At 43.0% G+C, this 22,500-nt stretch overlaps 3 protein-coding genes across 5 annotated transcripts in view; 2 read left to right on the top strand and 1 right to left on the bottom strand.

The window, feature by feature from the left end:
• LOC308094352 (desmoplakin-A-like) overlaps window positions 1-10,595 on the top strand; it is a 23,830-nt gene extending 13,235 nt beyond the window's left edge. The window contains exons 16-24 of one of the 2 annotated variants that reach the window (XM_080440958.1): window positions 455-636; window positions 824-962; window positions 2,090-2,283; window positions 2,558-2,720; window positions 3,009-3,092; window positions 3,230-3,337; window positions 3,673-3,771; window positions 4,179-5,993; window positions 6,871-10,595. In XM_080440958.1, the coding sequence (XP_080297084.1) occupies window positions 455-636; window positions 824-962; window positions 2,090-2,283; window positions 2,558-2,720; window positions 3,009-3,092; window positions 3,230-3,337; window positions 3,673-3,771; window positions 4,179-5,993; window positions 6,871-10,095 (6,009 nt within the window). In that variant the 3' untranslated portion in view covers window positions 10,096-10,595. The remainder of the gene's footprint in view (window positions 1-454; window positions 637-823; window positions 963-2,089; window positions 2,284-2,557; window positions 2,721-3,008; window positions 3,093-3,229; window positions 3,338-3,672; window positions 3,772-4,178; window positions 5,994-6,870) is intronic. The other variant, XM_080440959.1, reaches the window with a different exon arrangement.
• The window catches only part of ripk1l (receptor (TNFRSF)-interacting serine-threonine kinase 1, like), a 733,201-nt gene that overhangs the window by 74,309 nt on the left and 636,392 nt on the right, over window positions 1-22,500 (bottom strand). The window lies entirely within an intron of this gene.
• The window catches only part of LOC308093490 (desmoplakin-A-like), a gene marked incomplete at its 3' end in the record, with an annotated part of 21,518 nt that continues 19,629 nt past the window's right edge, over window positions 20,612-22,500 (top strand). Inside the window, 1 exon segment of the mRNA XM_080439827.1 lies at window positions 20,612-20,734.

The following is a 22,500-nucleotide window of genomic DNA, read 5'->3' as shown; positions in this document are numbered from 1 at the left end:
GGCTTAAAGATAACACTCCTTATGCCATGCCCTCACCCTTCGATGTAGCTCTTGGACTTGGTCACATATAGTGTTGCCATTCGGGATAGTGGATGACGGGGCGAAAGTTGTATTTCTGACCTATTTAACAATGTCTCATCACAAATTAGATGGTATTGACATGGCCCTAAGGATGTCTGGTTTAAGACAGCCTGTGCAGTATTTCACATAGAAGTGTACTCCCGATCAGTCCAGACAGCAAGGAAGAGCATGCTTCTATGTTTGCTGTCAAAAACCCAGATTTAAAAAGTTGTTTCACAGCAGAATTTCCTTTTACCACCCTATTTTTACTACAGACATCCATTCCGTAGGTCCATGTTAACGCCTTCAAATTTGCGATACGACATGGAAAATAGGTTGCCGTCGATGGTCCTAAATGTAACTCAAAAGACTCTTATTTGTTGTTGATGTCCAGACTGTGCACCAGGATCTGGACTCTGTCTACGATGAGTATCTGCGTCTGAGAGAGAGGATCCTGAAACAGCTGGAGGGGATTCCTGCAGAATCGGAGCAAGCCAGGTTCCTTCGTGCTGAGCTGGATCTCATCAACCAGAAAATAGGAGACCTGCAGGGTCTCTCCTCAGCTTACCTGCAACGGTACTGCAGTTTTTAGTATCATCTTTTCACCACTACATCCACTTTTAACCCTGTGACCACAATTGATAACAATCTTGTTTTACTTGTTTTCAGTTATGGTATGAGTTCTTATTTCACTGACAGAAGTGTTTGTTGTGTATACGGTGGCGGTATGTTTAATATTACTATTGTTGTGTCTTCATAACAGAATGTCAGCTTTGAAAGCTTTGCTCCAGAGCCTCCTCCAGGCAGAGGATATCATCAAGGTGAATGAAGCCCGGCTGACAGAGAAGGACACCACCTCTCTGGACATCCATGAGGTGGAGGACTACAGGAATACACTGAAGGTCTGACACACTGTCCACGGTTTGATTACACAGCATTCTAATGATCTGTTTAGCCATCCACAGCCCAGACAATTGAGGTATAACTGTACTAGTATTACAGTATATTCGATAGACAGTTTCAGGCAATAAACAATAACACAGCTGCCCTGAACATTCCCCTCTTTTGTGAACATCCTGTTTGTAACCGTTGCCCTGGAAAGTGCCAGTAAATTAGAGTTTATGACAAGAATTTTCCAAAGATTTTTTTAATCAATTTGCTAGTGGTGAAAACAGGATGTTGACATGGGTTTTCACATACCTACTAGCAATAATAGAAAGTAATTTGAAGCTGCCTATACAGTATGTCATGGACCACAAATTTTACTTTCATTAGACCATGGAACCCCATTTAAAATGATACTGTCCTAAGGTCCCTTACTGTATATGAGAAGATGTTGTGGTATAAGTTAAATTGTTTCAATATCACAATTGTACAGCACATACAAAATAGATTAATTGTGGAGATATTCAAACATGATGTTTCAGTAGTCATACATGTTTGTATTGTAAGTGAATTGAATTAAGCGGGCCTTATACTCACTTAGATGTTATGCCTGATTTATACATAGTTGTGCGAGCATGTCCCCAACACCATAATCAGTTTACTCAATAAGATCTCCATGTACTGTACATCTTTTCACACCCTTCCATGGCCATTCAATTGTCTGGTGAACTTCTCCAAAGCAGGCAGAGAGAGAGTTACAGTAGCTCCTGGGAACCAGCATTACAGCTACCATACTTTGTGCTGGTACCATTCTGTTGTGAAAACAATATAAAACCACCAACTAACCACAAAAGTCACCAAGTAGCTGAGTAAAAATGGCCCAAATTGCACATTTTAAAGGGCGTGACATGTTTGCAATGAAAAGCAATGTACACAATGAAAAGACATTTCCTGCCATGGATTTTTGATTGATATGTGAAGATAACTTTTTCATAACTTTTGCGTCTCCATGTGGTTTTCATCTCATGTCATTGCCATGGACCACACTTTGCAAACCACTGATCTATATCCTAGAACAGTATGGTTTGGATGTGTTTGTGGCTGTCAGTGATTGACTTCCCTGGGTTTCTCTGCTACCTCACAGCAAATGAAGACAGAGTTGGACCACAAGAGAGACCTGTTGACGGTCATGGAGTCGGACCTGGCCAAGGCCGTGCACTGGAATGGCCAGATCTCACAGTCCTTCCACAAGTGTGACGTGGACCTGTCCAAGTACTCTGACCTGGTGGGTCAGATGTCTGACCGCTGGCTTCGCATCCAGAATCAGATAGATAACAGGTCAGACTGCACACACACACACACACACACACACACACACACACACACACACACACACACACACACACACACACACACACACACACACACACACACACACACACACACACACACACACACACACACACACACACACAGCGTGTTGGCATTGAGTTTCATTCATAGAACTGTGTCATCAAGCCTTCCCATTGTATTCTCCAGTGCCAATAATAGTACTTTGAACGATTTCTCCATCTCCTGTTTTCCCTCTTCCTCCTACTCTTTCCTGCTCCAGAGTATGGGACCTGGACAAGCACGAGAAGCAGCTGAGACATTATCAGCAGACCAGCACTTCCCTGGACCAGTGGATAGACAATGCCAGGAAGCGCCAGGATGTCCTGCAGTCGGCCAAGCTCACCGACATCCAGACTGTTAAGGAGCACCTCAACCAGCAGAAGGCATGCTTTCCCCCTTTATTAACACATTCAACTCAGTGGAATCAAATGTGGCTGATATTAGACTGATAGCCTATGTTTCACCATCTCACTGAATTTGACATGGTCTCAGCTACGGCTTTGGCTTGAATGTGTTAATTACTATATGGGGCAAAAATAAAACAGACTTCTAGATGTTTTATTTGCCAAACCAAACATTAATGAGTTTTGAACCCTCAAATAACCCACAGTACATTTCTTACTTATATTTCCTTTGAGAGGCCATAACTCATGCTTCTCCTTGCTGAACAGGCTCTTCACACTGAAGTCAAAGGAAAGAAGGAGAACGTAGAAGATGTTCACAAGGATGCAGACACCTGCGCTGCTTCCATTAAGGTTGGTGTCATACCTGTCAATTATTATGAATGTTTTAATAAATGTATGTATAACAGCCCCATGTATATGTATAGTCATTACAAGTTCTATACACATGCATCTATAATAATCCATAATATTGTGTTGCCTGGTTGCAGAACTATGAGCTTCAGCTGGCCTCTTACACTGCAGGCCTTGAGACTCTGTTGAATGTCCCCATCAAAAGAACCATGCTGCAGTCTCCTGCCAATGCACTCAGAGATGAGGTAGGCATCGTATTAATGCCATTAATGTGTGCAATGTTTAATGTATGCAATGTAGCATTTTAAGGGGTATATGTTTGGCACAATATTGAAGTAATATTATTTATAATGAAACCGTTTATTAATTAGTTTATTATAATTTGTACCTTTGTTATTTGTTTAATATGTTAATCCTCTTTGTGTTAATCAAAGTAAATTAACTATTTGCTTATATTCATGTAATAATAACACCAGCTGAAAGGTGCATACAATTATTGCTCATCATTTAAACACTTGATTTGTGTGATTAACACTTGAGCTTACTAATGCAACTAATTGACTAATTCAAACCTCATTAGGCGGCTGACCTCCAGTCCCGCTACATTGAGCTACTGACCCAGTCCAGTGATCACCACAAGTTCCTGTCGGAGATCCTAAAGAGCCTGGAGGAGATGAAGGTAGGAGTTGTTGTTTTTAGTCACATACAGACTTTGTTAAAGTTCAGCAGTTAAAATAATCATGTCAGTAGGTAAAATACATTCATATTAATTAACAATTCCCCCCACTTTAACCCTGGTATTCAAAATTTGAGAATGTCGTTATAGGCGAAAATAAAATAAAAAACATTTAAAAAAAAATGTTTTGAAAATAAGTTGTAAACTTGTAGACTAGATTGGCTATTTTGTTAATAATCTAGAAATAGTGGTTATTACTTAATCAATGGTTAATTGGTTAAGTGGCTCAGTGTTTAAATCATTATTAAATAATTATATAAGATACCTGAGAACCTTATTAAATAATATGTATGCTTTACTCAAATACCTGAGAACTGTATTAAATCTGTACGTTGTATTGTTGCCCTCAGATGAGGAACACCAAAATTGAGCTCCTGGAGGATGAGCTGAGGCGCTTGAGGGAAGACCTCCAGGACCACGGCCAGAGGAACCAGTCTCTGGAAGACGCTCTGAGCCGCTACAAGCTGGAGCTCTCTCAGCACAAAGACCAGGTCATCTCTCTGGAGGAAGTGAAGAGAACCACTGCCATCCAGGTTAACTCCACCAAGGAGTCTCTGGACAGCACCAGCAGCCAGCTGAGGGAGCTTAACGACACGTTGACCCGCATCACGTTCCAACTGGATGAAGAGAAGAGGAAGAGGAGGCTGGCAGAGGAGCGGTACACCACCCAGCAGGAGGAGTACGAGGCGACCGTCCGCCGGCGGCAGAAAGAGCTCGAGGAGCTCAACTGGGCCAAGATGGACCTTGAGAAGTCGGTGAAGGACAAGGAACGCGAGCTGGAGAGGTTGAGGCTGCTGCTGGAGGAGGAGGCTACGCGTCGGCGAGGGGCAGAGTCAGACGCGTCAAAGGTAAGAGCACAATGCAACCAGGAGGTTAATCAGCTTAAGCAGACGTACGAGACCGAGATCCACGTCACCAAGACGTCCGTGCTCAAGGTCGCACAGCAGAAGGACGACGACAGCGCGGAACTCAGACATCAGTGCGACAGGCTCACCGAAGAGAAGAGAGACCTGGAGGACGAGCTCAGGAGAGTGAGGCTGTCCATCTCCCAGACAGACCAAAAGAAGAGCAAGGCGGAGGAGGATGCCCGCCAGCAGAGGAGCGCAGTGACGGAGGAGACCAGGAGACGCAGTGAGCTGGAGGTGCAGCTGAGAGCCGCGGTCAAACAGAGAGGAGAGGACGATCTCAAGCTCAAGGAGGCCACCAAGAGCAGCCAGGAGAAGGCCCGGGAGATCGGTCGGCTCACACACAGCCTGGAGGAGGAGGCGAAGAAGAGGAGAGCACTGGAGTTGGAAGTCGGCCAACTGAAAAGGATCCAGGCAGACCTTGAGTCCAAAAACGCGTCTTCTCTGGAGACCATTAACAGGCTCAAAGTGTCAGAGCAGGAGATCCGTATCATCAGGGCGGAGCTGGAGAAGCAGACCGGAGAGAAGACCAAGACGGAGCAGAATTCCACCAGGCTGCAGAGCCGCACCCGAGAGTTGCAAAGCTCTCTGGATGCCATGGAAGCCGAGCTGGGGAAGCAGAAGAGGGCCGCCCAGGATGAGTTCACACGCAGGAAGAGGGTGGAGTCCGAGCTGGAGAGCATGACCAAGACCTGCAGAGAGCACACTGTCACCATCAACACCCTGAAGACCCTTCAGGAGGAGGTGACCGGATCTGGCAGGAAACATGACCAGGACCTGCGGGCCCTCCAGGAGGCCTTGGACAAGAGCCGTCGGGACCACAAGGTCACCGCAGAGCACCTGGCCCAGGCGACAGCAGAGTTAAAGACGCTGAAGCAGCAGCTCGTCCAGGAGCAGGCCCGTGTCCGTGAGGTCAACCTCCGTAATGAGACCCTGTACAAGACCATCGAGGAGAAGAGCCGCGTGTTGAACGAAAACACCACAGAGATCGAGAAGCTGAAGACTCTGACACAGAGCCTCACCAAGGAGAGACTGAGGCTAGAAGAAGAGTTGAGAGCAGTGAAGCAGGAGAGAGATGAGCTGAAGTTGGGCAAGGACAGCGTGGACGGGGAGAGCTCGGCTCAGATCGCCTCCTTGAACGTCCAGCTCCAGAGCAGCAGCAGGACAACTCTGGATCTCCAGTCTCTCATCAAAGATCTGACAAAGGAGAGGGAAAAGCTTAAGTTGGAAATAGAGAACACTCAAAAGCAATCCATTGAGGTATTTTTGATTGCTTTAACCGGATCAGCTCCAAATAATCCTGACTAATTTTGGTGAAAGTTGTCTTTGAAAATGTCTTGTGATTTTCATGATCGTGTTCTCAAAATGAATTAGATTTTCAGGCTTTGCACTACTATTTGCATGCGCTCTTTTGCTGCATGCATTAATATATTATACCACTTCACTACAGCAAATGTAGCTGCTCATAATAAGTATGTAAAGTTACCGCAAATGTAGCTGCTCATAATAAGCATGTAAAGTAACAAGTTACCGCAAATGTAGTTGCTCATAATAAGCATGCATAGTTACTTCATAGATTATTCTATAACAACTAATTTGAATACATATCTATGGTATGTATCATGTCAGTGGATTCATAAAGGGTTTCTGGAGGACTTAACTTCACTACTCCTCCACTATTGTTCATTATAACTATCATAAACAAAACATATAGTCACTCTAGCAGGTGGAAACCTCGTATGTACAAAACGGTAACTTTTCAGGAAATGAGGAAAAATAACCTGTGTTCCAATTGATCCGATGTATTTATTACTTAGTCACAAGCTCTTGTTAATACTTTGCATTTAGTAAAAGAAAAAGAAGAAGAAAAAAAACATCTACAACCTCAACACATCGCAATGCGACACGTTGTGAGCTTTTAGATTGGGTATTTTTGTGTGACATTGTAGTATGATGAAATAGGGCATTAATTTACGTGTACAATAAAACATAAAAAAATATGGAGATACTGTACAAGGTTCCTGCCTGACAGCAATGATTTACTACTTAGTGAAGATATATAATAAGCTGTTATCCCAATGTGACATGTGTCTATTTCTTTGTAGCTGTAACGGTGTGTTTTCTCATGTCTCCCCAGACATCCATGATGGTTCAAGAGTCCCAGAGCCACTACAGTGAGCTGGTGCTGGAGAAAGACACCCTGCTGACCAGAGTGAAACTGTTGGAGCAGGACAAGGCCCGCATGCAGCGCCTGGAGGAGGAGCTCAACCGCATCAAGATCACACTGGAGACTGAGCTACGAAACAAGCAGCGTCTGCAGGAGGAGAACACGACCACCCGCAAGGACTTGAACCACCTGAAGAGCCAGTACGAGCTGAAAGAGAGTCAGATGAGGCAGTGTGACTCGGACAGAGGCGAGACCGAGCGAGAGCGGAGCTCCCTGAGGAGCGAGGTGGAAAGGCTCATGAGGGAGCTGAGGAGTTTGGAGGAGAAGTATAAGAACAAGCTGCTGATCTCTGAGAAGGAGGCGTCCGAGCTGGTGCTGAAGAGAGACGCCCTGGAGAGGGAGATAACCAGGCTGCAGCGGAGGCCTGACACCCTGTGCAGGCAGACCCAGACTGACGAGAAGTTCCAAGCAGTAGATCCCTCCAAGCTGGTGTTTGACGCTGTGCGCCGCAAGGTGACGGCCCATCAGCTGTGTGACTGTGGCATCATCAGCAAGTCCACCCTGGAGCTGCTCCTGAAGGGCAAGAAGTCAGTAGATGAGGTGGCTGTGGATATTCAGCTTAGTTTAAAAGGTACTGGCGTCATTGCCGGTATGACCCAAGGATCTCGGGGGAAAATGCCATTCACTGAAGCCAAAAACAAGGACCACATCAGCCCGCAGAGCGCCGTCATGCTGCTGGAGGCCCAAGCTGCGACCGGCTATATCTTGGACCCCATGTTCAATGAAAGGATGCCTGTGGACACTGCCTCTTCCAGGGGGCTGGTAGACACAGAAGACAGAGACGCTCTGCTAACAGCTGAAGCAGCCAGCACGGGCTTCAAAGATGCATACACTGGCAAAATGCTGTCTGTGGGACAGGCCCTGAAACAGGGTCGCATAGATAAGGAGACGGCCATCCGCTTGCTCCAGGCTCAGGAATCTGTCGGTGGCATCCTGGACCCTGTTCTGGGTGTGTTCCTGCCTAAAGACCTCGCACTTGATCGCAACCTTATTGATGAGGACCTCTATCAGGCTCTGAACAAGAAACCTACTTGTTATCTGGATCCAGTCACAGGGGAGAACACTACTTATAGTGATCTGAGGTCAAAATGTAGAATGGAGCCTGTATCTGGCCTGCTCCTCCTCCCCGGCCCAGAAAAGCCCATGACGGTAAAGGGACTCCGTGGCGAGGTTTCCATTACAGAGCTGGTCAACTCCAAGCTGTTGAATGAGAATGATTTGCAACAGGTCCAGCAGGGCAAGCTCAGTGGCAAAGACATCGAGGACAGACTCAAATCCTACCTCTATGGCTCTACCTGTATTGCAGGCATCTATGATGAGGCCAATGACCGAACCATTTCCTTCTACCAAGCCATGAAGGAAGGCCTGCTCATGAGAGGGACCACGCTGGAGCTCCTGGAGGCCCAGGCTGCATCTGGTTTCATAATTGACCCCGTCAACAACCTCTTTCTGACTGTAGAGGAGGCTGCAAAGAGAGGTCTGGTGGGCAAAGAGTTTAAGAACAAACTGGCGTCTGCGGAGAAGGCTGTCACTGGATACAAAGACCCAGCCACCGGAAAGACCATCTCCCTTTTCCAGGCCATTGATAAAGATCTAATTGAGAAGGGTCATGGCATCCGTCTGCTGGAAGCCCAAATAGCCAGTGGTGGAATAATTGACCCCAAACACAGCCACCGTATTGATGTGGAAGTGGCTTACAGCAGAGGCTATTTTGACGAGGAGATGAATGGGATCCTAACCTACGAAGGGGATGACACTAAAGGCTTCTTTGACCCCAACACCAAGGAGAACCTGACATATCTTCAGCTGAAGGACAGGTGCATTAAAGACCCCCGAACAGGCCTGGTGCTGCTCCCGCTGGAAGACAAGAATAAGCCCAAAAAATGTGAGGAGAGCCACACCAACGTCCTCCGCAAAAGGCGGGTGGTGATCGTGGACCCAGACACAGGCTTGGAGATGTCGGTGAGAGAGGCCTACCACCGGGAGCTGATCGACTATGACACCTTCCTGGAGCTGTCCGAGCAGGAGTGCGAGTGGGAGGAGATCACAGTTACGGGATCAGGCGGCTCTTCGCGCCTGGTAATCGTAGACCGGAAAACAGGAACTCAGTATGATATCCAGGACTCCCTGGACAAGGGCATCATCGACCAAAAAACTGTGGATGAGTACCGCAGCGGAACACTGACCCTGACCCAGTTGGCCGACTTCATTTCTAAACAGTCCAGCATCACCGAGATGACCCTCACTGCTAGCAATGTCGATGACTATGTCACCTGCAGCAGCCCCACGCTGTCTGCCCCGTCCTCCCCTACCGTGCGCAAACGTTTCAACAGCATTTCCATCACCCTCTCTCCACCTGACACGTTTGATGACCACAGTGCTGTGGCGGCCATCTTTGACACAGAGACCATAGAGAAGATAACGATCCTAGAGGGGCTACGAAGAGGCATAGTTGATACTATTACAGCGCAGAGGTTGCTAGAGGCTCAGGCTTGCACCGGGGGCATCATCAACCCTGCTACCGGCCAGAGGCTGTCTTTGCAGGACGCTGCCCATCAGGGCATTATCGATGATGACATGGCCGCTAAGCTGAAAGCTTCTCAGAAAGCCTACATGGGCTACGAGGATGTGAAGACGAAGAGGAAGATGTCAGTGGCAGAGGCTGTGAAGGAGAAATGGCTGCCTTATGAGGCGGGCCAGAGATTTATGGAGTTTCAGTATGTTACGGGAGGCCTGCTGGAACCAGGCACCGGTAGCCGTGTCACCATCGAGGATGCCATCCGCTGGGCCTGGCTGGACGGCCGAGGGGCCCAGAAGCTGCAGGATACTCGCAACCACCAGAAGAACCTGACCTGTCCCAAAACCAAGCTGAAGATCTCATACAAGGAGGCCATGGACAGCTGCATGGTGGAGGAGAGTAATAGCATGAAGATGCTGCAAGCTTCCTCCATGTCCTCCAAAGGCATCAGCAGCCCTTACAATGTCTCGAACCCAGGCTCTCGCTCTGGGTCCAGGGCTGGCTCTAAGGCCAGTTCCAGGAGTGGCTCTCGTAGAGGCAGTGTTGATTACTCTTCTTCTTACACCTACACCTTCTCTTCCAACACTAAAACCTTTAGCGAGGGCTCCCTTTCATAATATAACATAGACAGAAATGAAAATAGTTTGTGTTTGTTGCCAGTGGTTACTATGTGATTAATATACTTTTTTTTATATATGTGCTTAGGCCTTAGCAATAAAGCTTGGATGAAGTTAGCAGTACCTACTTTAGATTTGTCTTAAATTCTATTTACTGTTTTGATTGATTTAAACTGTGGGGGGTTGGGTGTCTCAATATTCAACTTTTTAGATTCAGGCTGACACTTTATATAATTGTTTTCTTAGATAAAATGTTTAAGAATGTACATTTTAATATCTGACCTTGTCTTTAGTGTACCATCAATATCTCTATAATATTGTTATAGTATAATAATAAATCCGTCAGTTTCAGTTTGGCTGATACCATGCTGAAATTCTTTGAAAGAGAACATTTTTGTTACTAGGAAATGCTGAAGTTCCACTATGCAAATGCTTGTTGACATGTAGTAAAATGCTTTTCTTATAACATGTAATGAAAAATAAAGTTTAATTGATTAGAATATATGTTTCATTTTCTTGATCTATAACATAGGGCAACAGTTTAAGATGAACCATCCCATGGTTCAAGGAATCCAGAAACAATAAGCAGTATGTAGGCTATCTACCAATCATAGATTGATGTTCAGCATGTTACAGCAGCCATATGGTGTGGATCATATCATGTACAGTGAATGAAAGAGAGCCAAAATTGTGCTTTTTGTTTTGCCAAGTGTTTTATATTGAGTTCCTAATATGATTCCCATGTCTGAAGATAATTATAGGGTGGCTAGGCCTGTCACAAGTATTACATAATCGACTGATTGCAATTATTTTTGCATAATCGTCCGAATCGTTTCCATGTTGAAAAATCTCCATACATTTTCAAACATTTTCAAAAATAGCTGAAATATCACCTAAGCCATTTTTTTTTGCATTTTCCAGTGTTCAATGCCCAAAACACAATTAAATTGCAATTATTTATCATGATCGTGACAGCCAATCATGTAGTGTTTATGCTAGTCACAAGGTTATAGATCAGATCAGATATTTGGTCTGTCCTGCTGTGTATCATGTGTTTGTTCAGATAGTGGCTAGCCTACTAAGAAGAATTAAGAAGAGTAACTGTGCTTAGGGGTATGTAGAACTTTCTGATTTGAAAGCCTACATGATAATTGACAATGCTTTTTAGTTGCCAATAGAATGAGAATTGGGGACACTTTCAGTGGTGCACAAAAACCTGCAGTACTCTTTTATATTTGTTTAATTATTATATTACAGTTGTATTTTTCTGGCCGTAATAATGCAAAATGTAAAAAATGGCGCATAGGCCTATAGCTGGCCAGTGGTCCCAAAACGATTACTTTGTTTTATGACGCAACACCCACTTATACCTCTAGATGGCGCTAATTGACATGGTTTTAGGATCATTCAAGCGGCCAATCTGGAGTGAGGTAAGGTTTGGAGAAAGGCCGCACAGTGAACACATTAGCATGGAAGACAAGAACCCGCTTTAATGATGTTTGTTGTGACACATATTAATATAATGAAGCAAAAAAGGTAAAATATATAAGATATTTAAGTCTTGAACACAGTTAAACAACGTAACTGGCATATTCGCCTTTGTGTTGTGAAGATTGCTGTATGACATGGAATAGTCCATAGTTCAGGGAGTGTTGGAATGTTTGAGCCGTAAATAATTAAACAAGTCATTCTTTCAGACAAATGAAACAAGCCGATATACAGAATGCCAGCTGTCATCATCATGCACAATGAAGGTAGGTAGCCTACAGTACATTTACAGTGGTTCTCAACCTGTGGGTCGGGAGCCCCAGGGGGGTCGCCACATGATTAAAAAAAAAGAAGAGACTTTTAAGACCTTTTTAATACCTAGGAAAAACAAATATTAAATGAAAAAATTGCATTATTGCATCGAAGGTAATCAGCAAACTATACTATAAAAACTGGTCAAACATTCCAAATTGTCAAATAATATAAGAAAGAGGCACCATTTTTGAAAATATCCGAGCTTGTAGATCGGCTATTTTCACAATATGTATCTGTGGAATCAGGGTGGGGGGATCCCCAGTTCAAATATGATTGTTTTGGGGGGTCGTGGGTGGGCAGTGGGCGCCTGAGAAGTCTGAGCACCATAGCCTTGGATCGAGACTATCTAGACATTTGCATATCTACATTTTTTTTTTATGTATAGAAAAGGCCCGGACTGCTGGCGTAGCGGTCCGGGCACGGCCCTATTCTGAAAAACATTTTCAAATAGTTCAAAAAGCCAATCTACAAGCTCACAACGTGTCGATGTAGATCTGCTAGTTGAACTATTTGAAAATGTTTTTCAAAATAGTAAAACATGGCAAAGAAGTTTAGGGATAATGGGTAAGGCGGCGCCCACACTTAGGCCCCTATTCTAGGTTTAATTTGAACAAACCACTAATTACGGAATTAGGACTAGGCAATAGGCGTTTCCCCGCAAATTTTGGTATTCTGTGGCACCCCTCTCACCCGCCAAACACCTGAGCTACCCCTTACATTATGCATAGGTGTGGTTTGGGCGTTACAATGATAAAACCAATCACCGTGCCAGAAGCCATTGCCTTTAAGAGAAGATTGCGCTAGCCGTCATCCCCGATCCAATATATGCTCTAGCCTATCTCCCTGTCTGCACTGTTGCCTGGTCTGATTATTATAAGCCGCATTGGGCTTGTTTTCCTTCTTTTTTTAAATTTTATCCAAATACATTTTTATATTAATTTGTAGCCTATTGTGTTCACAATAAGCTTGTCATATTAGTCAGATCCGGAATAGTATATGAAAGCCATTTAAAATATTTATACTATTGGTACACACCGGCTGCTCCCAAATAATTAATTACATCATGTTGCGACAACGCTCCTACGTGGTACACAGACAAACAGTAGCACATGGGTATAATAAATTGGACAGTTTTAGGAAAGGTCTATAGCCTATGTACTCACGTTGGCTGTTATCATTCTATTTCCACCATTCTAATGGATTCCAGGGGTGTCTGAAGTAGCTCCATAGTTTCCTCTGAACTGACGCAGTTAAAGTTAACTTACGTCCATATTGTCCCCGTTATCTTTCATCATCCACCTTTGTTCAGTAATCCCGAACAGAGCTACACTTTAACATCATAGCCTCTCAAACCCAGACACATTGCTGCGATGCGTATGTGCGTCGCCTACCTACCCAAAATAACAGACATACAAACTATCAACGGCGCTGCGTCATGTCGTGTCGACAGCTTACAGATCTGTTATTTTGGACAGCATAAACAATGAGGCGTGCGTGCGCCACGGAGTAGCCTAACACTAAACCAAAAACATTACATTACGTGGTCAACAACATACTAGACATGTAACTTGCTTGGAGCTTTTAATGCAGTGGTTCTCAACCTGTGGGTCGAGACCACAATGGAGCACCCAACGCCTGGCGAGCTTGTAGATCTGCTATTTTCACAATATTTATCTGTGGAACCGAGTCAAACAAAAAGTGGGGGTCCCCAGTTCAAATATGGTTATTTTGGGGGGTTGATGGCCTGAAAAGATTGAGAACCTTTAATGCAGTAAACATGACAGCGTTTACGTGGGGAATATAATAATAATAATATAGCTGCAAGCAGCGATAAGCGGGGCCAGGGAATAGAGAGAGAGAGAGAGAGAGAGAGAGAGAGAGAGAGAGAGAGAGAGAGAGAGAGAGAGAGAGAGAGAGACTAATGAGGAGTGAGTGAGGGCAGGTGTGATTATGGATTGAGAGGGAATGACAGCAGGTGAGGTGGGTAGATCCAATCCATGGGAATAGGCCAGGTGGACTGTTGCTGTTGCTCACTTTCTAAAAGAACATAATTATGAGAGAGAGAGAGAGAGAGAGAGAGAGAGAGAGAGAGAGAGAGAGAGAGAGAGAGAGAGAGAGAGAGAGAGAGAGAGAGACAGAATAGATTGAAGAGAGAGAGAGAGACGGAATAGATTGAAGAGAGAGAGAGATAAACGGAATAGATTGAAGAGAAAGAGAGAGAGAGAGAAACGGAATAGATTGAAGAGAAAGAGAGAGAGAGAAACGGAATAGATTGAAGAGAAAGAGAGAGAGAGAGAGAGAAACGGAATAGATTGAAGAGAAAGAGAGAGAGAGAGAGAATCGGAATAGATTGAAGAGAGAGAGAGAGAGAGAGAGAGAGAGAGAGAGAGAGAGAGAGAGAGAAACGGAATAGATTGAAGAGAAAGAGAGAGAGAGAGAGAGAGAAACTGAATAGATTGAAGAGAAAGAGAGAGAGAGACTTGGAAACGGAATAGATTGAAGAGAGAGAGAGACATGGAAACGGAATAGATTGAAGAGAGAGAGAGCGAGAGAGACATGGAAACGGAATAGATTGAAGAGAGAGAGAGAGACATGGAAACATAATAGACTGAAGAGAGAGAGAGATGGAAGCAGAACGGATTGAATGGACATCTCAACCTATTGCCATTAACAGGAATCGAACCCTCAGCCTTCGGATTGACAGGCTGCAACACTACCTATAGTGCTATAGCTTTGTACAGATTGAGGTTGTCTGTTGAAGATAAAAGTGAACCAGTGAAAGCAGCCGATCTACAAGCTCAGAAAGAACGTTGCTATCTGAAAGGTTTTGAGATTGTAGATCGGCTATTTTCAGAATGAAGTATGTCATACATACTTCATACCCTCTCAAATAAGCATTTCAGGTTATCTTTATCAATTGCATATGTATTAATTGACACAATTACTGGTAGTGTCTGTTGATATTTATAAGTATTTCCGTCCATTATGAACCAAGCCTCTGTGTCCCGAACTACTCTAGATCACTGGTTCACAAACCATTTACCAATAAAGGCATTTTTGTGTCTCCTCGGAACGAAAACTAGTGAAAGTAGCCGATCTACAAGCTCACAAAACGTTGCTATCTGAAAAGTTGTGAGATTGTAGATCGGCTATTTTCACAATGAAGTTTGTCATACATTGCAAAAACATACTCTCTCCAAGAAGCATTTCATGTTACCTTTAACAGTTGCACATGCATTCATTGAGAGAGAGAGAGACATGGAAACATAATAGATTGAAGAGAGAGAGAGATGGAAGCAGAATGGATTGATTGGACATCTCAACCTATTGTCATTAACAGGAATCGAACCCTCAACCTTCGGATTGACAGGCTGCAACACTACCTATAGTGCTATAGCTTTGACCAGGCTGAGGTTGTCTGTTGAAGATAAAACTGAACCAGTGAAAGCAGCCGATCTACAAGCTCAGAAACACGTTGCTATCTGAAAAGTTTTGAGATTGTAGATCGGCTATTTTCAGAATGAAGTATGTCATACATTGCAAAAACAGACCTTCTCAGATAAGCATTTCATGTTATCTTTATCAATTGCATATGTATTCATTAATACAGTCTTGTTGTTTGCAATGCACTTTAAATGAAGTCTCCACCAAGTGAGGTTTGAACCGGCAACCTTGATGTTATGAAACATTCACTTAAGCGGGAAGCCATTGGACCAACAGACCTGATCCAGTGAAAACGGAGGTCAGACAGATGATACCATTTCACGCAAATAACTGAAAAATCCTGGGTTTAAGTGTTTTTCAAACTGCTCAAAATTGCGGAGAATCTAAGGGCGGAGAGAGAGACATGGAAACGGAATAGATTGAAGAGAGACATGGAAACGGAATAGATTGAAGAGAGAGAAAGATGGAAGCAGAATGGATTGATTGGACATCTCAACCTATTGCCATTAACAGGAATCGAACCCTCAACCTTCGGATTGACGGGTTGCAACATTACCTATAGTGCTATAGCTTTGTCCAGGTTGAGGTTGTCTGTTGAAGATAAAAGTGAACCAGTGAAAGCAACCGATCTACAAGCTCAGAAACACGTTGCTATCTGAAAAGGTTTGAGATTGTAGATCGGCTATTTTCAGAATGAAGTATGTCATACATTGCAAAAACATACCCTCTCAAATAAGTATTTCAGGTTATGTTTAACAATTGCACATGTATTAATTGACACAATCATGTTGTGTGCAATGCAACTAAAATGAAATCCGTATCAAGTGAGGCCTGAACTGGCAACCTTCAGGTTGTGAGGCACACGTTTAAGGGAGAAGCCATTGGACCAACAGACAAGAACTTGTGAAAAAGGAGATCACACAGATGATACAGTTTCACGCAAATAGCTGAAAAATCCTGGGTTTAAGTGTTTTTCAAACTGCTCAAAATTGCAGACAATCTAAGGGCGGAGCTTACTGGTCAACGTGATACATGTGTTCCTCATGAGTCAAGGCACATGTGTAAGCAGGTTTAATGGCTGTCGGCCAAACGAGGCATGACTTTTGCCTGTTTAAAGTTTGCACTTTAAAAAAATCGCTATAGCGCCCCCCTTTGACCAATTGGAGTAAGATTGGTTTCAGTAATATTTGGAATGACCCTCAACATTAACGCAAATTTTCAAAGAAATGTGAGTCTGCATGTATGTGTTAGGGGCAGATGAATAATTGTCATAAAACTGCAATATTCATTGGCTCATTAAAGCTTCATTTTTTCACTTATGGAAAATCTTTGCTGCTTGTTTGTCGGCATAGGTCCAAAGTTCATGTGTAAAACGTTTCATGCAGATTACTAAAAAATCCCAGGAGGAGATAGGTTTTAACTGTTTTTCAAAATGGTGGGAGATCTAAAGGTCAGAGGTCAAAAGTCAAGTTGTTCAGCATGAAGAGACGCATATGTGTATCCAAGTTTCATGGCTGTAGGTCAAACAGGGCATGAATTTTCAATTGAGTGCTATAGCGCCACCTTTTGACGAAAGATTGTGAGATTTATTTCTTGATAGTTTTTCATGACCATCTACCATATGGCAAAGTTTCGTAAAAAGCGACAGCACGGTTCAGCCAGAACTGCGAAAAGTGGCAGAAACAGAAGAATACAGGCAATATTAAAACAGGTCCAGAGCTGAGCTCTGGCCCCGTAATAATATATATAATATAATATTCACCCGCAGCATGGGTTTAACGAGACAGCAGCCAAAATGAAAATCACATAGATGATCCGATCATCTTATAAAAAATGTAAGTGCTTAAGATTTTAGCCCAATCCCAACGGGACCCGACCCAGGCACCGGCTGGGCCGGGTCGACGTTTTTTTAAAATCCAAATAAATTCATATATTAATTAATTTGTAGCGTATTGTGTTCACAATAAGCAACTTGTCATATTAGTCAGATCCCCAAGAGTATATGAAAGCCATTTAAAATAGTTAGACTCTTACACAGCTGATGCCAAATAATTAATCATCAGGGCAGCGAAAGCCGCAAAAGTAGGTCAAATCAATCAGCTGTCTTGACTGTCAGTTGTCACAACGACAGCAGCAGAGAGCCCCCTTTAAAGTTTAAACCATAACATGACATATAGAATGGATCTTCAGACTGAGATTGAAAAGCTTTCTTCATGTCTTTTTCACCTCAAAGTAAATGTTGGATTATTTCTTCAAATGAAAGCACAGGCAGCGGGCAGTAGAAGGTAACATTGGATGTGATTTCTCCATCGCAACTCTTTCCCATCAAACAAAGTAATCTAAACTATTTTGTACTGCTTATTTTGCTTGTTAAAAGCATGCTTTAATTAAGACATGACAGCAATATGGAAAAAACGAAAATATCTCAATTAAAAATATATTTCGTATAATAACCGAATATCATTCTTAAAATGGTTATGGGGCAGTGTATATATTTATATAGCCCTATTTGCTCCAAGCAGTTTTTTAAATAAAATATAGACTGTTGGAATAGGGTGGAATGACTCCTGTTCTTAACGAATTACCAAGATTTAATGAGAAAAAAGGCTGCATGCAGCAATTAAGCTTCTTTAGAAAAATGACTGACGGGCTGGGCTGGGCCTAATTTGTCAATTATTAGTCGAGCCTGGCTGAAATATTTAGGGGATATGAAAGCTCTAGTTAGTAGTTTGAAGTGCTCATGTGGCCTTATAGTTGCTTCTTTTTGTTTTCATAGACCTGCGGTTGCTTATTTCTCGCCAAGGCTGGCAACACGGCTCATGGTCCAACGCACAAAGCCATTGCAGTGTCTGTGTGCACTTGGCGGGTGGTTTTAGAAAGCACTATCCCCCCTCCCTAAGCCGTACCCATGTGTGTCTGCAGAATGGCAATGTGGGGGATATAGCAACAACACACGCCCACGGGCACGCCTCCATGCGCAAATACCGGCGTCGGCATAATGGATGACGGGTAGAGCAGGTAGAGCAGGTGCTAGAATAACCTATTGGGGCGGCGCAGCTCCATTATCGGTATTTAACGTGGTTTGGGGGGGGGGAAAGTGCTCGAGAATAGTGTCTTGCTCGGGGACATTTTGACACTTAAGCCCTATTTACAAAAAATGAAAATAGAAGATCTACAAGCTCACAGCGCATCACAGTGAGCTTTAGAGCTGCTATCTTCACTATTATTTATATTGTATTTACATTTCTGAAAAAAAGGAAATTCTTGTAAAGTGTCTACATTTAAATACAGCATGCTTTGATATTAAAAAGAAAATGTACTTTTGAATACTTTCATTTGTGGTTGAGTAATGTTTCACCAGGAGTATTTATACTTTGGCCCACCACTGCCAGTAGAGCCTCATTTTGAAGCATACAGTGATGTCCAATTGTCCAGGACCCTTCATTTGGGCTGTATTCTTGACAAATACCTGAAAGGTGAAAGCATGGCTACAAAGGTGATCAAAAGAGTTAACCAGAGAACCAGATTTATGGGCAGAGTTTCCTCTTTTATCAGCAAGGATGCCCTCAGGACCCTTTCAGGGGCCCTGATCCAGCCCCTCTTTGACTTTGCGTGCACCTCTTGGTACTCCAACATCTCGATGTCACTGAAGACTAAGCTTCAGCTTCAAACCTCCCAAAACAAACTGATTCGGCTACTCCTCGGACTGGGGCCCACCTTTCTCCCACCCATTTTGCCAGCCTAGGCTGGCTCAGGGTAGAAGACAGGGTTAAACAACAAAAAATGGGATTGGTCTTCAAAATTGTAAAGCAAATTTGCCCGATATGTCCCCTATTCCCGCATATCTGAGTAAATACCTCCAAAAAGTTAGCGACACCCACAGTCACAAAACTAGAGGGAGCGTTAACAACGATCTGGTACCACTCACCCATAAAACAAACATGGGCAAATTCTCCTTCTACAGCACTGCCACCCAGGTTTGGAATAGCGTAACCCCATCCCTCAAAAAGTGCAGTTCGCTGGGCTCATTCAAAACAGCCCTGAGAATTCACCTTTCAGGAGGCCAAAAAAGGAGGTATACTGTTTTCCCCGTTAGACAGACGACCCCCCCCTTTTTGTACATATAGCTTTATTATTTTTTTTCCCCTGCTTTTTTTATTTATTTTTTGTACATAGTGCTATATTTTTCTGTTTCTGTTCTTGTATTGATATTTGAACTGTGGTGCTACTATATATGACTATGAATTGAATGCCAAGGACCTCATTGGAAACAAGACCGCAAGGACCTTTTTGAACAGACCTTTTAGACAAAGTATTTTAAATGTAACTGTTTTACATTTTTGCCTAATAAAATATTCAACCAATCAATCAATCAATGACCTGCTACAACAATATCATGTGCCCAGCAGGACCCTAAGGTCAGCTGTCCAGAGTCTATTGGTCATTTCTCGTACCAGGTTGGGCGGCCATAGTTGAATGGTTGGAGAGCCCGCCTGGGAAGCCTAAGGTTCTAAGTGTCCCTGAACAAGACACTTAACCCCTAACTGCTACCCCCTCCGCATTCCCCCACGAGATGAAGAAAGATAATAAAAAAGAAAAGACCCAGTGAGGCATAGTCGTCTATTAGACCTCCGTCTAAACTGGGTTATAATTGGTCTAAAAGTGAAAGTTTTTTCAAACTTTCACTTTTAGACCAATTATAAACCGGTTTTAGCCTAGCCCTTAGACATATTTTAGACGTCTAATAGCCCCAAAAATGCTCAGTGGGGAAAATGTATGGAATGTCCTTCCACAGGTCTGGAACGAAAAAAGGTCAGCCTCTGTGGAATTTTTTAGAGCCACTTACAAACATTACTGTTTAAACAAGCATTTGTGGAATGTCTTCGATTTTTTGTTTTTTTGTTGTTTTTAAGCTGGAGGAGGTGGAGGAGGAGTTCCCCCACGGGACGAAAAAAGGTCAAAAACTAAAATGTATGGAATGCCCTTCCACAGGTATTGAGAGCTGCAGCCTCTGAACATTTTTAAGAAGGAGGCGTTCCAGTTCCAACAGAGAGAGCAAAGGTGTGGTTTCGTCTTCGTCCAAAAACCGGCCCCTTCCGTCCTACAGTGCATTATCTGCGCAACAGACAAGGCGACGGGCAGGGCAGGACAAAGAGCACAGTATCTGTCCTCTTCAGACAGAAGAACACCACAACAACACTCTATTACAACTTTTCGGTCATTTTTGAACACTTTCAACGCGGAAAATAATGAGGAGGAGTAACTCGCGGCCGGACCTGGCCAGCGCCAGCTTCAGAACGAACGACGGTCCTCCTGTGTTCCTCAGTGGGAACGGATTCAACGAGTGCGGAGGAGAGGGAGGACACACCACTGGAGGAGATGGAGGTGCAAGGTATGTATGCACCTGAGGAGCCTGCGAGGCAGGTGGATCGTATTTGTATAGAGGCTATTATAGGCCAATATACCTATAAATATCAGTGGTGGTAAAAGTACTCTTATTTTTTACTTAAGTAAAAGTATCATGAAATACTCTGTTACAAGTAAAAGTCCAGAAAAAAAAATGTACTTGAAAAGTAAATAATTTGGATCATCACAACAGTAATAATAATAATAATAGCTTGAATTTATACAGCTCCTTTCATAAACCCAAGGACGCTTTACATCAGAACAATGAACAACTAACAGATAAAATGAACAAACAAACAACAAACAACTATATGCCATAAGCCTGAGAGAATAGGTGTCTTTTCAAGGCAGCTTTAAAAGTGTCCAGTGTTGGAGCATGGCGAATCCCTATTGGGATGGAGTTCCACAGGGTGGGGGCTGCCACACTGAAGGCTCTGTCCCCGAAAGGGGACTGAGCAGTGGTAATAAACTCTCATGTAGATACTGTGCTCACACCCTATTTATCATCCTCCCATCACTCATAATAAAATAGTCATTCATATTAACTGACGTTGGTTACTCTTACACGGTCAGGTCAGGGGCAAATGACCGATCATTCATATCAACTGCTAATTTAGCCTATATGTTCTCCCAGTAGATATTTGTTATAACAATATTTTTTGTTTTGTTCAAACAAACAAACAGACTTAACAAACTGTAGGCTTTATGAATAGTCCTATGCAGTGGCTCTCAAACCATTTAATTTCAAGGAAAAGAGTCATTGAAGTTCTTGAAAGACCTATTTACTGACCTGAAGGGTCAATTTGCCCCCCCCCCTTCAAGGAAACCTGAGAGTCCTTGGACCCCACTTTGAGAACCACTGACCTATATTAGCCTTGGATCAAGACTATCATAGATGTATTTGATCGATTTTGACATTTGTATATAGATACAAAAGTAAAAGTCAGACTCAATAAAATACACCTATGATATTCTTGATCCAAGTCTAGGCTTATATTTTGTCCTTCACTTAATAATGTCGGGTAAAGTTACATTTTAATTATTTATTTTTTTCCCAATTAAGAACAAGTTTTCTTTAATGTGATTAGACTGTGCTTATTTGTTTTCCTCTGTTATGTGCTGTTACAATCCTTTGGTCTAGGGGAAATTAAGGATTGTCACATACGGGTTGTAAAGTGAAGTCTGGTTTTTATTGACCATTTATTTTATTGTTAGAATTGCATGATTTGACAATGAATGAATTATTTTATGACATGATTTTCAACACTTGATTTTCAACATGATTTTAAACCTTAACAGAAGACATGATATATGGGGCAACTCAATAAATAATCAAAATCAATCTGAACTAAATAAAGTTTCAGAAACTAAAAGAGTCTAATCTAACAAACATAAAAATAAAGATTACAGAGTGAGTTCTTCTCTAACCTAACTGCACTAAATTGATCTGTCCCAAAATGTACTGGTACAAAAAGATGGCACCCATACACCATTATTAACCAGCAAAGGAAGAATCCAAACTGGTAACAATCTTAACCATCAATGTACCTTCAGAACTACTTGCACCAGCAAGCCTAATGAAGGTTTTACTGAACATAACTAAAGTTAACACATGACATCAACAGCACAAACAATATGGCAGAAGAGCAGCGGACAGCACTACAACAAGTACTGCCAAAATCCTCAGGTGTTTGGTGTCATTAAGTAGCCAACCCCAACCAATCACTGGAAGGGCTGATGATTGGCATCCAG

Source organism: Gymnoscopelus braueri, assembly GCF_963280865.1.
Source record: "Gymnoscopelus braueri genome assembly, chromosome: 10".
In the NCBI taxonomy this organism is placed as follows: Eukaryota; Metazoa; Chordata; class Actinopteri; order Myctophiformes; family Myctophidae; genus Gymnoscopelus; species Gymnoscopelus braueri.
This window is presented reverse-complemented; position numbering and strand designations above follow the sequence as displayed.